Here is a 12028-nt window from a genome sequence, read left to right on the forward strand (position 1 = left end):
TAACACTATTTATTGTAAGGCAAATACATCTGTTTTATGTTTTGAGATTTGATAAAATTGGAGGATCCTCAAAAGTGGTTTCAGGATACTCTTCTTTTGATTTAGGGGAACTGTTTACGCCCAAAGAGAATGGTAGTTATCATGGAAGACATAGAAATAATTACTTTAGTTACACATACACATACGTAGACCCTTGAGGCAAATAAAGTCTAAGTAAAATCATTATTTTGCAAACAACTGAATCCTAGAGAATCCTCCATATCCTTTTTTTCTTTTCTTGATTTCTCTGATACTTTCTAAAGACTCCTAAATTGCATTAATATTTCCTTTTATATACTGCAGAACTGCCATGCCTATAATCAGTTGTTACTCTCTAATTGAGTTTTTCTCCAGGTCTAAGGTTCTTTCTGGCCTTAAGTTTGAAATTTAAGAAGAATCAATTAATTTTATGAGTTCCCTGTACTAGGACACTTAAGACCTAGCAATAAGCATTACGTAAAAGCTGTTTATTAGAAAGAGAATTTAGCACTAATAATACCAATCCTGATAGAAAATGTAAAAAAGCAAAATGAAAAAAGAAATGATAGATTGCTTAGCTAATATATTTTCATATTATTTTTCCATATTGCAACACAGAATTTCCCTTTCTTTCTTTCTTTCTTTCTTTCTTTATTTGAGAGGAGGAGGGGCAGAAGGAGACAAGGAGAGAGAATCTCCAGCCAACTTCCCACTGAATGTGGAGCCAGACACAGGGCTCAACCCTGTGACCCTAAGATCACAACTTGAGCCAAAACCAAGAGTCAGACTCTTAACCAACTGAGCTACCCAGGTGCCCTACAACATGAGATAATCTAATTCTAACCTATTTTTTTTTTAATTTTTTTGTATTTTTAAATTTTATTTATTTTATTTTTTATTTTTATTTTTTAATTCTAATCTATTTTTGACTAGGTTTAAAATGATTTCTGCTTATGTAAATTCATCCCATATATTTATAATGTAGATACTAGCCAGGCTTATTTTTTCTATAGTAATATAAAGTCAAGCTATTTGGTGAAAAAGGCAGTTTGTTTACTTGTTGAGATATAACCAACATGAGATTAATTGCTTTGAGAATATTTTGAGTACAGAATGCCTTAAATATACTCTTGTACCGACCAGCATAGCCTTCCTTGCCACAAATATAAAATGAAAACATACAATTGAATCATGACCGGTTGAAATTCATTTTTTCCACTATGGCAGAATTTACTATGGTAAATAAAGATGAGGAAATACTCATTGTTAGTGTGCAATAATAAAATTTCACATTAAGAGGACTGGATATAAATAAGAGGCACTTTCTAGGAAGCAAATTAGGATGCGACTTTAAAACAGTGTTCTGGCAGGTATAAGTAAGTCCAGAAATACCTAATTTGTAAAGCATTTGACTAGAGGTTATAAAAGGTCAGCAAAAGAAAAAAAAAAATCTAGGACAAATCTCGTCCTCAAGTTCTCACTTGCAAATCCCAGTGAAGCCAATGGAAAGTTTATGGAAATATCTGAAAGGCACATTTGGCCTAGTTCAAAATCTCTATTAAATTAGTATTTTAATACATTGTCCTAGTTAAGTCTTTATGGTCCTTTTAACATTGCTTCACCCAGGGTTCATTCATAGCTTACTCAGAAGTCATAGAAATGAGGATAGGCTAATGGGATATTTGACCTTTTATTCAATTTCAAAGGTACTTTGCCTCTTTAACCTCCTTCAGCCCAATCCTGAGAAAAGAACCTAAGGGAAGAAATTCATGGATCCAAGGCAAGCTTTGTGGTTTTTAATGCCCATACAGTGGGAAGTATAAACGGATATAAAATGCATAATACTGATGCTTAGCTTTGGAGAAATTAGTCCTTGAAACTAAACTGTATATGTACTTGACAATATCGGATGTTATAAATATTATTATAAATATTACTTTATATGATTGAGTATATCAATGTCATTGTAGCTGTTACTTTGTGATACAAGGAAGAAGTCAGATAAAATCTAACTTCTTGCGATCTGTATTTACAGAGCCTCTGTTTTGGCCTGGTACCCAGCAATGGACCTTGTCAATAGTACCTGATTTGGTTTCTGGAAATGCAGGAACAAAGCATCAGTTCATGACACTTTGGAGTCAATTATCAAAGATTTGACCTCCTCTAAGAGGTGGATTTTGATAAGCACCCACCATCAACTTTTAGACTTTTGAAGATAGGATCAAGGAGGCTTCAGGGACACATCTGCTAAGAGCAGAGGGAGCCAGGAGAGATTATCACTGGTCAAATCCCAGCCTTGTCTTGAAAGGGAAATTTGGAATATAGACTCTGGAGCCAGATGGACTGAGTTCATGTCCTTGCTTTATGATTTTACTAGATCTGTGACCACAATGACTTTGTTTAACCTCTCTGGGCCTCAGTGACTTCATTCCTAAAAAATGGACACAAACACAGGGTTTTGTAAGAATTTAAGAGTTGAAATATCTACAGCATTGTTTTTCTCACTTGGGCTCTCATTATTATTTTATAGTAAGTACTTTCACTTAGGGCACCTGGGTAGCTCAGTGGTTGAGCATCTGCCTTAGGCTCAGGGTGTGATCCCCAGGACCTGGGATAGTGTCAGACATCAGGCTCCCCACAGGGAGTCTGCTTCTCCCTCTGCCTATGTCTCTGCGCCTTTCTCCGTGTCTCTCATAAATAAATAGATAAATAAATAAAATCTTAAAACAACAACAACAACAAAAACAAAAAAACCTCTCATTTAGATTTGTCTCTTGGGCCAGCTCCCTACTTCCTCATTGGAATAATGGAAGGTGGCCTGGATGGGAGAAAAGATGATGAGGCAGAAAGAGATGCAAAATGATAAAAACAAAGAGCAGCTTCAGTAAAAACTATAAGCTCTCCTGCCTCTGTTATATCTTGACAACTACCTAGCATTATTTCACATGAAGGAGAGAGGACTTCTTTCCTCTATGCAATTCGACCCTCTACGGGCTCTTCTGTATCACCAGGCAGTGCCCAAGCAGTGTCCAGCCGCTCACAGCAGAAAAGTCAGGTGGGCTCCGGGGACCCGCCAGTGCGGGGTGGTGGGGCTGGAGAAGAGGAAGGAAACCAGATGCCACACACACTTCGACGACGCTTTCTCTGGTGCGGAGCCCTCTTGAGACACTTCCAGGTGCAGGATCTCCAAAACATGGTCAAAGACTGGAGGAAATGTATGAGTTGCCAGAAATGGATCAAATCGCCAAACATTTCTTGCTCATCTGTTACGCACTAGCAGATGGCGCACGGTCATCTCAAGCTGGCAATTGGCAGCACAAAGAGAATGGTGACGTCCGTGACCTCAGGTCCCTGGGTGGGTCACTCTGAGGCGGTTCAGGCCCAGCACCGGAGACCGCACTCCAGGGGACCCGGGATGGAGACGAACGAGGAAAGAAGACCGCAGGCACACGGGGATTTCAGATACAGGGTGCAATCCAGGGCAAGAAAACCAACTTTTTGTTTTACATCTAGACCTGCGCCTTTTAACTGAGATGCGCTGCAAATACTGATGGCACAAACAAAATGAAGTCCTGCTTTAAAATCGAACCGATCAATTACGTATGGCTTAAGCATGGGGCTACTCCCAACATCATCATTTCAGACTCGTCTTCGTATTAATGCAGACGAGAAACGCAGCCCCTCCGCAGGAAGCCGGGCCGCATTCCCCGGGCTCCAGGGTACAGCGAAGCGGGACAGCAACGGGGTCCCCCGAGCCAGGCCCGCAGGCCCCGCGCTCCGTGCGAACCGCCCACGTGTCCGCCGGCCCCGCCCCCGCGCCCCGCCCCAGCCACCCGGGGCGCCCCGGCTCCGCCAACGCTCGCGAGAGCCCTCTTGGCTTCCACGTTTGCCACGTTCCCAAGGACCGAGACAGACTGGAAAAGTCGACGGCGGCTCGCGCTCACAGGCGGCCGCGGCTCGCCCCGAACAGCCGCGAGTCCGCAGGGGGGCGGGGAAGCACGGCAGGGCTCCGCCCCCTCTCGGGGCCGTTGTGATTGGCCCCCCTCCCGTCACTCAGCCTTCCGTGGGCGGGGGGAGGCGGGGCTCGGGCGGGAAGGGGCGTGGCCGAGGGGCCTGCGGGCCGCGCGCTCTCGCCCGGGGAGGGAGTCGCGGGTTCGGCGCACGCCAGGCCTGGGCGCGCGCAGCCGGCACGCGGGCGAAAGTCCTCGGAGGCGCGGCGGGCGGAGCCGAGACCCAGGCGCTGCTGCAGGAGCGCGGCCCGCACCCGCCGCAGCGCCCGCCGCCGACAGCGCCCCCCGGCCCCGCGAGGGAGCCCCCGGCCCTCGCCGCCCCAGTCGTGCGCGCCATGGCCCCGCGCAAGAACGCCAAGGGCGGCGGCGGCGGCAGCAGCAGCAGCGGCTCGGGCAGCGGCAGCGGCAGCGGCAGCGGCAGCGGCGGCAGCAGCAGCTCGGGCAGCGGCAGCGCGGGCGCGGGCACCAGCGGCGGCAGCAGCAGCCCCGGGGCGCGGAGAGGTCAGGGCAGCGCCGAGGCGGGGGCGTGGGGCCGGGCGGCGGGACCGGCGCGGGCGTCCCCGGAGCCCGCCGCGCATCCCCTCCGCCGTCCCTCCGCCCGCCCTCCGCCCGCCGCCCGCCGCGTCGCTCCTCCTTGGGGCGCGGGGCGGAGGCCGCGCTCGGTGGGCCCGGCGGGCGCACCGCGGGGCCGGGCGGAGCTGGGTGCGCGGCCTTGGGTTGGTCGCACGGGGCCCTTCCCGGCTGACCCCTCGCCCCAGGGCGGGCCCGCGGGCAGGGGTAGGCATCGACCCTTTCCTGGCTTCGCGAGGAGTCGGAGACGGGCGGGAGTAAGGGAACCAGTTTACCTTTGCCTTGCATGTTTTGGGGACTTTGGAAAAGAGCCAGAGCCGGAGAAAATAAGTTCCTGCCAAACCAGCAGCTTTTAAGAGCAACTCAAAGGATACTGTCCTGTGTGTGTGTGTGTGTGTGTGTGTGTGAGTTGGGGGTGTGTGCTGTGAATGTTCTTGGAAATTATTTTAAATATTTTTGCTTCTAGGTAGCTTTCTTAACATGCGTTGTAGTTGCCTTGGAAGTCTCGTAGAGTATCATAGAATACTGGGTGAACTTCTCTTTTTTTTTTCACTCTGTCTTTAACAAATGTGTTGGATAGTCACCTTTTTCCTCCATGTGCTTACCCAGCAAAAGAGAACAGTGCAGATGTTTTAAATCTGTTTCATCTCATATTTCAGTGGTTCTCAGTTTCTTTTATATACTTCCTTTGACTCATTTAGAATGTTGAAACTGCAATACACATGTGTATGAATGTGAGCTGTAGTTTTTCCTTTTTGAAAACCTCGTTTTGAAATGGTTTAGGCTTTTTGTTTCCTGAAGTCTACAAGGAATCATGTCATAGATGAAGGAAATCAATCAGATAACTGCAGTCATACTTCAAATAACTATTTTAAATAAGCGCTTATCACCATAAGAAAGTATCTTATTTTCCTGTGTATTGTCTTCCTGTCTTACCCCCTCTTCTTGTTCATTCCTCTCGCCAACTCCTAGAGTAGTCCTGGACTTAATAGGTGCTCAATAAATATTTGATTAATGAGTGAATGCATACACTTAAATGGCAAACGTAGCATAATTAAAGTCATTGCACAAATTTACATTCTCAGAGTTAATATTGGTATTGTAAACGGACAAAGATACACACTATTTGAAATTCAAAGAAAGCATATTAGTTCACCTTTGACATAAGTAAAAGTTTGTGTTCCTTTGTCACTTGTCCTTAAATGCCAGTTGCTTAAACAGGCAGAAGAGTGGATGAACCATCTCCCACGGCTTTGGCTACCCTTTTAAACGTTTCTAAATGAGAAGATCCTAAACACTCGAGCTGGGAAAACTGATGAACGAGACCATTAATTGTGCGTGTTAACTGTTGTCAGAGGTTTTCTGTAACTATTTATAAGTGAAGCACATCTTTGCTCCATTTTATTCTTTGTACTCCTGGGCAGAAGAGGGCTGATTGCATCTGAGGAAGTCACTGTATATATATATATATATGTGTGTGTGTATATATATATATATATATATATATATGGTTCAAATTAGTACAGGGAAATGTATATTCTCATTGCTACTAGTTCAAAAATTGAACCAGTTTTAACAGGTAGGTAATAAATTTAGGAAATGTTAGGACCTAAATTAACGTATTCTGACTCTCATATTCAGATATTTTGTTGCCACCCCTGTTTGTGTTTGAGGATCTGTAGCCTTTTAAGCATTGTTCACACGGATTGCATAATTGTCATGAAAATACATGGTATGTAAAGAGAATATGTAAAAGAGGAAAGTATGTTACAAAAACAAAACGCAAAACATTTAAAGAGTTGGAGTCTTGCATGTTACATAACGAGTAGTCTTTTCCCATAGCCCTTCTGTGTAGTAAATACTGAGTTCTGACTGTGTGCCAAGTAGGAGGCACTGGAGATGGAAACGGTTCTTCAGTCTTAAACAGGTACACCACAGTGTGAAAGTGTGATTCTATTTATATGGTTTGCTTCTAGCAGGTTATACCTAAAAGATAAAGCCAACTTCCTTTTTGTTGCTATGCTTATTGAGTCATTGAGGTATAGACATTGATTCCCAAACCATTCTCATCTACTAGGGAAATCATAGAAGCTGAAGAAATTTCAGCAGGGGCATTACCAGAAGACCCATTCAGTTCCCTCTAATTTTATAGAGGAGAAAATTAATGCCCAGAAAAGGTGTATAGTTCATTAAAAGTTGTGTGTTAGAAATCCAACTAGTTAATGGAATATCCAAGACTAGAACTCAAATTTCTTGTCACTCATTCATGATGCCATAATACTTGAATTTTAGGTCTTCTAATTTGTAAGATTTTATGGGACTTTTAGAGTTGAAGTAGATTATTTCTTTCCTTCTGTAGATTATCTCTTCCTTTCTAGTTCTGTCTATGGCATACTACACCGAATTATTTAAGAAAGTATGCTTTTTTTCATGCTATCAATTAAATTTGACTAGAATTATGTTTGAAATAGCACATATGAAAATCTTAGTTTGAGAAGAGTATGGGCTCAAATGGTAAGTTTTTTGAGATGTTTTGCATCAACAGTCTGAAGTTGATGATGATACTGGTCACATTAAACATGATTTGTTAAATTTTTGTGTAGAATTATGAGGGGGGATGGACTCAGTCCTTTGAGAGAAAAAGTGAATAACTGGCTTTCTTTTATCTTGGTGATCATTTTGTTGAAAAGCGATGTTTAGAATTAAGGGACTTAAACAGTGGTGTTTTTTTAAAGCAAGTGTCTGCTTTTCACTTATATCTTCAACTTAAATTGAGAATCAATAAAATATCTAATTTCATACAGAACTCAGTTTTACCTTTTCAGTTTTACTCTTTAAAACATAAAAGAAACATGAGTAAATTGGACACTTAGCTTTTAACTTGCATGTAAAAATCTAACTTGCATGGCCAGGTGGGGCCAGGGGAAACTTATTTCAGATGTATTGATTGGAAAGTTTCAAGGATCATGGTGGTCCTTTGGGCTTAGCTTGTAGTTTACAGACACTACTACACTACAGATGCTACTGGAGCACACTGTTTTTAATATCATGAAAATAGGCAACTTTGTGTCAGGGATACTTATCTCCTAAGTCTAAGTCCTAGGTATGTGTAATGTTTTTGTTTCTTTAGCTTTTCCCTTTTGAGGATCATGAAGTCTTTCCCTGTAGCTTCTAACCGGCTACAGGTATGTAAACATCTGTTGGTCTCATAGTGTCAGGCTACTATATTACCCTTTACCAGTAGGTGTCACTGTAGAATACTGTTTGCTTTTTCAGTTTGAAGTTTCGGATTATATAATACCACTTTGTTTTTTATTTAGTCAGTTCTGTACATACTCAGAACTGTGGATGGACAGCTGCTTAAAAACTCTTAGGCATTGCTCTCAAGGACTAACAGCACATTTTGAAATGTAGTAGTAAGAGTTTGTCCCTAGCAGCCTTATTTGTTGAGCTTATCTTATTTAGGATTAAATGCCTTCGTGTAGTATCTGTAAAATATGTTCACAGATTCATCTGGTGGATACTAATCATTTAGAAATTTGTTCTTTCTTTCTACTTTCAGTATGTCTTAGACTACTTACTAACAGATAAACTGCTGATTGCATTCTGGCTCTCTTGATGCAGAGGCCTTGGTGAAATTACCTTTCTTTATCGATAGACTCTCAGTTGCTTAATCCCGTGGTAGTCATTCTAGTGTGAGAAGGTAGGATGAAAGCTCCAAGAACCGTGTGCTGTATTGTGTTCAGTCAAACAGCATTTTGTCCAGCCTGACCAGACCATATGAAACCAAGTACTAAAAACTGTTCTGAGGGAATTCTGGAACACATTTTAAAAAGACCAAACATATTAACCTGTAGGAAGTAAAAGGAAGGGCTTGTATTTTAGTCTTCTTTAAAATCATGTGTGGCAAAGAGAGTACAAGAAAAGGAAAAGTTTTCCTTTTCAGCTAATTAGCAACAAGATAACTTGGATAAAGGCTCATGTGGACTATTTACCTTATTTTTAGTCAGTACAGAAATTTAACCCCTGAGCTCTCCAGTCCCAGTAGAATACCCCCCCCCCCCCCCATGGAATGTACCTTGGGAGTCTGTTGACCTGGATTCATATCCATTTAAGAACTGTGTAGCAAGTCTCTCAGAACCTCTTATCCCAGTCTCTCCAAATGGGAAGAATTCTTCTCTCATTTCATAATTGGTATAGCCCTCAAACCAATTTTCTATGCCTTTGTGTTTTTCAGATATATTCGTTAAAGTTTCTCTAATGGTAAGGTTGAGAACAAAACTTGGGAGAACATAAGGCTGCAGAACTAATTAGGTCATTGTATGCTTGACATTATTTTTGGGATTTAAAAAGAAATCATTTTCTATTATGTTCTTTTGGTGTAGTGTTTTAAGTGAAATGGCTGCTCTAGCGGTAGTGCTTATACTGTGGCTTTGAGAACCACTTGACACAGTTTTGTTCACCTCTTAGGGTGAAAGTATACCATTTGTACATCAGCCTTCAAATTGCTGATTTACTCTCTAATCCCGTAGAGATCTGTTATATTATTTTATTTTACTAGAGCTTGGATACATTTTAGTTTCTTGATGCTACTGGAGCACACTGTTTTTAATATCATGAAAATAGGCAACTTTGTGTCAGGGATACTTATCTCCTAAGTCTAACTCCTTAGACTCCTAGATGCAACACATTTTTTAAATTAACTGACCTTTAATTAAACCTGAGGGTACATAGAACCCATCTACAATTTACGTAATCTCTGGGGAAAGTGTCAGTTACTGGTTGGGAGATGTGGACGTGCTTGGGTTCCCTCATGTTTCAATAAATGCTGCCCCAGGATCCATTCAGCACTGCATGCACGGCTGAAAGTCTGTCTGTGTGGATGCATGTCTGGTTGTGTCCTATAGTTCTGGCGATTTCTGCTAGAAAACTAGATGTTCAGTTCTTTCTTCTCTATATGCCAGCTGTAGGGGTATATTCTGGAGTCCCATGCTTTAACCTTTCTCTTTCTCCTGATGGTGTGGGGAGCCAAGACGGTATGTTCTTGTCATTCGTTGTTTATTTTTTAAAAAATGTTACTCTCCTTAAATGGGAGAGCCTCAGGCATTCCGTCTGCATTTGATACTTGCTTTTCAAGGATGTGTCGTAGCTACCTTTGGCTGATGCAGTTATTTTTTAATGGCAAATCCCTGAATGCAGTTTAGTTCTGATCAAATTGATGATGCTTGAGGACAGATTGCTGTAGATAACCTGTTAGACTCAAAGGGAAATTTGAACTTACTTGGTGAATAAATTTTTTTTTCCTGAAGATTTTACTTATTTATTCATGAGAGACTCACACACAGAGGCAGAGAGACACAGGCAGAGGGAGAAGCAGGCTCCCTGCAGGGAGCCCGACAGGGGACTCGATCCGGAGTCTCCAGGATCACGCCCTGGGCCGAAGGCAGGTGCTAAGCCATCGAGCCACCCAGGGATCCCTAAATCTTAAAAAAAAAAAAAAAAAAAAAGGTTGCGTAAGGACTTTTGAAGGGTTTGGGCTGTTCTCTGGCCCCCTGTGAGATCCAGGTGGTTTGTCCAGTCATTTTGGCTGTAGTATAACTGTCATCATCTGCCATAGATGCTCTCGGTGCTCTAAGGCAGATAGGGTTAGTGAATTAAGTGGGGACGGGGCAGCGGTGGAGGGGTGTCCAGTTATAGCAGAGTGGAAGGCACTATTGCAGTACTTGGAGATTTGCCAGCACTTCTCTCCCACATATGTGCCTGCACATTTAACCCAGTGATTCATTTTGTATGGAAGCCAGCAAGCATCAGTCTTTATTTTAAAGTGAAAGAATATTGTTTGATAAAATAATTTGATTCCATAACCTGTAGGGGTAGACTCGGAGCTATTTTGATGTTATACTCTGTCTCTAACTTCTGTTTCTTGTTTATTGTATCACTACTCTACACAATTCCTTTCCCTCCCTCCAATTTTTCACCCTGTTTTAAATTTCACTTTCCTTGAAAAGATATACTGGAAAGCCCTTTTGGTCTTTTTTTTTTTTTTTTCCCCTTTTGGTCTTAACGTCCACGTGTAAATTTTATTTAGGAGCAGTTAACTTTTTTTCTTACGTGAAAATAAAAATCTGTGTTGTAAATGTTTGTCGAAAGAATATCTAGCATTCAACTTCACTTTTCCATTCTTTGAATTGAGTGAATTTGAATGATTGTCACTTTGAGTTTTACAAATTAATTCATGCTTTTTCTCAGTGAGCTCTCTCTCTAGCTTCTGGAATATACAGATTTCTATGTAGTGTTCTTTAAAACTCTGTTTCCCTGAAATATTGCATTTTTAAGATCTATCCACTGTCCAGGTGAAGAAATAAAATGTCACCAAATTCTTGGTTTCTCCTCTCCTTTGTTATCCATTCCCAGCCACTCTTATAGGTTTTGTGATAATTATGCTCTTGCATTTCTTTATAACATAAAATGTTTAGACACCCAAATAACATGTTATATATTGTCATGTCGCACATTATATACTAGGTTTCCATTTGTGTAAACATACCTGTTGTTAAAAGCCGTGTAGATGAAGACAGCTCAGGAAGTGTGTGTGTGTGTGTGTGTGTGTGTGTGTGTGTATATATACATACATCTATATATCTATATCTATATCTACATCTACATATCTTTGTTTAGCACACACGACGGACGGGCTTTGTGACTAGGCTAATACGTGGCATACTAGCTTGATGCCATTTGTTTGGGATTCCACCAGATTTGGCTCTATGTTTTCATATATATAGCTCCTCCCGGTATGAATGCGCCACTTTTTGTTTAGCCATGCTGCCATCAACAACCACTTGGCTTGTTTTGTTTTCTTCTTTCAAATACTGCTGCTCTGAACATTCTTGTAGCTACCCTTCCCCTCGTGTACATATCTGAGGGCTTTTCTACTTGGGATTGTTGGTTATGAAAATGAGCGTATTCAACTTGACTTTCTGCTGCCATCTAAGTGGGAGTATTAGGTTTACGCACCCACTCATGCAGGATACAGCGCCTTTTTGCTGTAACCACATTACCAACACTTGGTAAGTTTTAATATTCGCCAGTTTAGTGGGTGTGATGTCGTTATCTTGTGGTTTCAACTTGCATTTACTTGATCAACAGTGAGATTACTCCTGAGAATAGCCATTTATGTTTCCTTTTCTGTGAATTGCGTGATCATAGAATGTGTCTGTTTTTCTGGTGTGTGGTTGTTAGTTGTTTTATATTGTTTTGATTTGTAGAATTTCTTTTCTATATCCTGAACCTTTTGATTATTTCTAAGGTGAAAGGCTTCTCCCAATCTGATTATGTAGCCTTGTCATTTGCTCTAGTATATTTAGTTGAAGAGAATTTTCGGATTTTAACATATTAATATTGTAATTTTTATTTTGTGGTTTGTAGTT

General features: G+C 41.7%; 1 protein-coding gene across 11 annotated transcripts in view; it reads left to right on the top strand.

The window, feature by feature from the left end:
• The first annotated feature begins 4170 nt into the window (after window positions 1-4170).
• The window catches only part of ASPH (aspartate beta-hydroxylase), a 212702-nt gene continuing 204844 nt past the window's right edge, over window positions 4171-12028 (top strand). For 8 of the 11 annotated variants that reach the window (XM_072804506.1, XM_072804507.1, XM_072804511.1 and 5 more), the window contains exon 1: window positions 4349-4529. In XM_072804506.1, the coding sequence (XP_072660607.1) occupies window positions 4364-4529 (166 nt within the window). In that variant the 5' untranslated portion in view covers window positions 4349-4363. Of the gene's footprint in view, window positions 4530-12028 lie in introns of all 11 variants that reach the window. The other 3 variants (XM_072804522.1, XM_072804519.1, XM_072804520.1) reach the window with 3 other exon arrangements.

This window comes from Canis lupus, chromosome 28, assembly GCF_048164855.1.
Source record: "Canis lupus baileyi chromosome 28, mCanLup2.hap1, whole genome shotgun sequence".
NCBI lineage: Eukaryota > Metazoa > Chordata > Mammalia > Carnivora > Canidae > Canis > Canis lupus.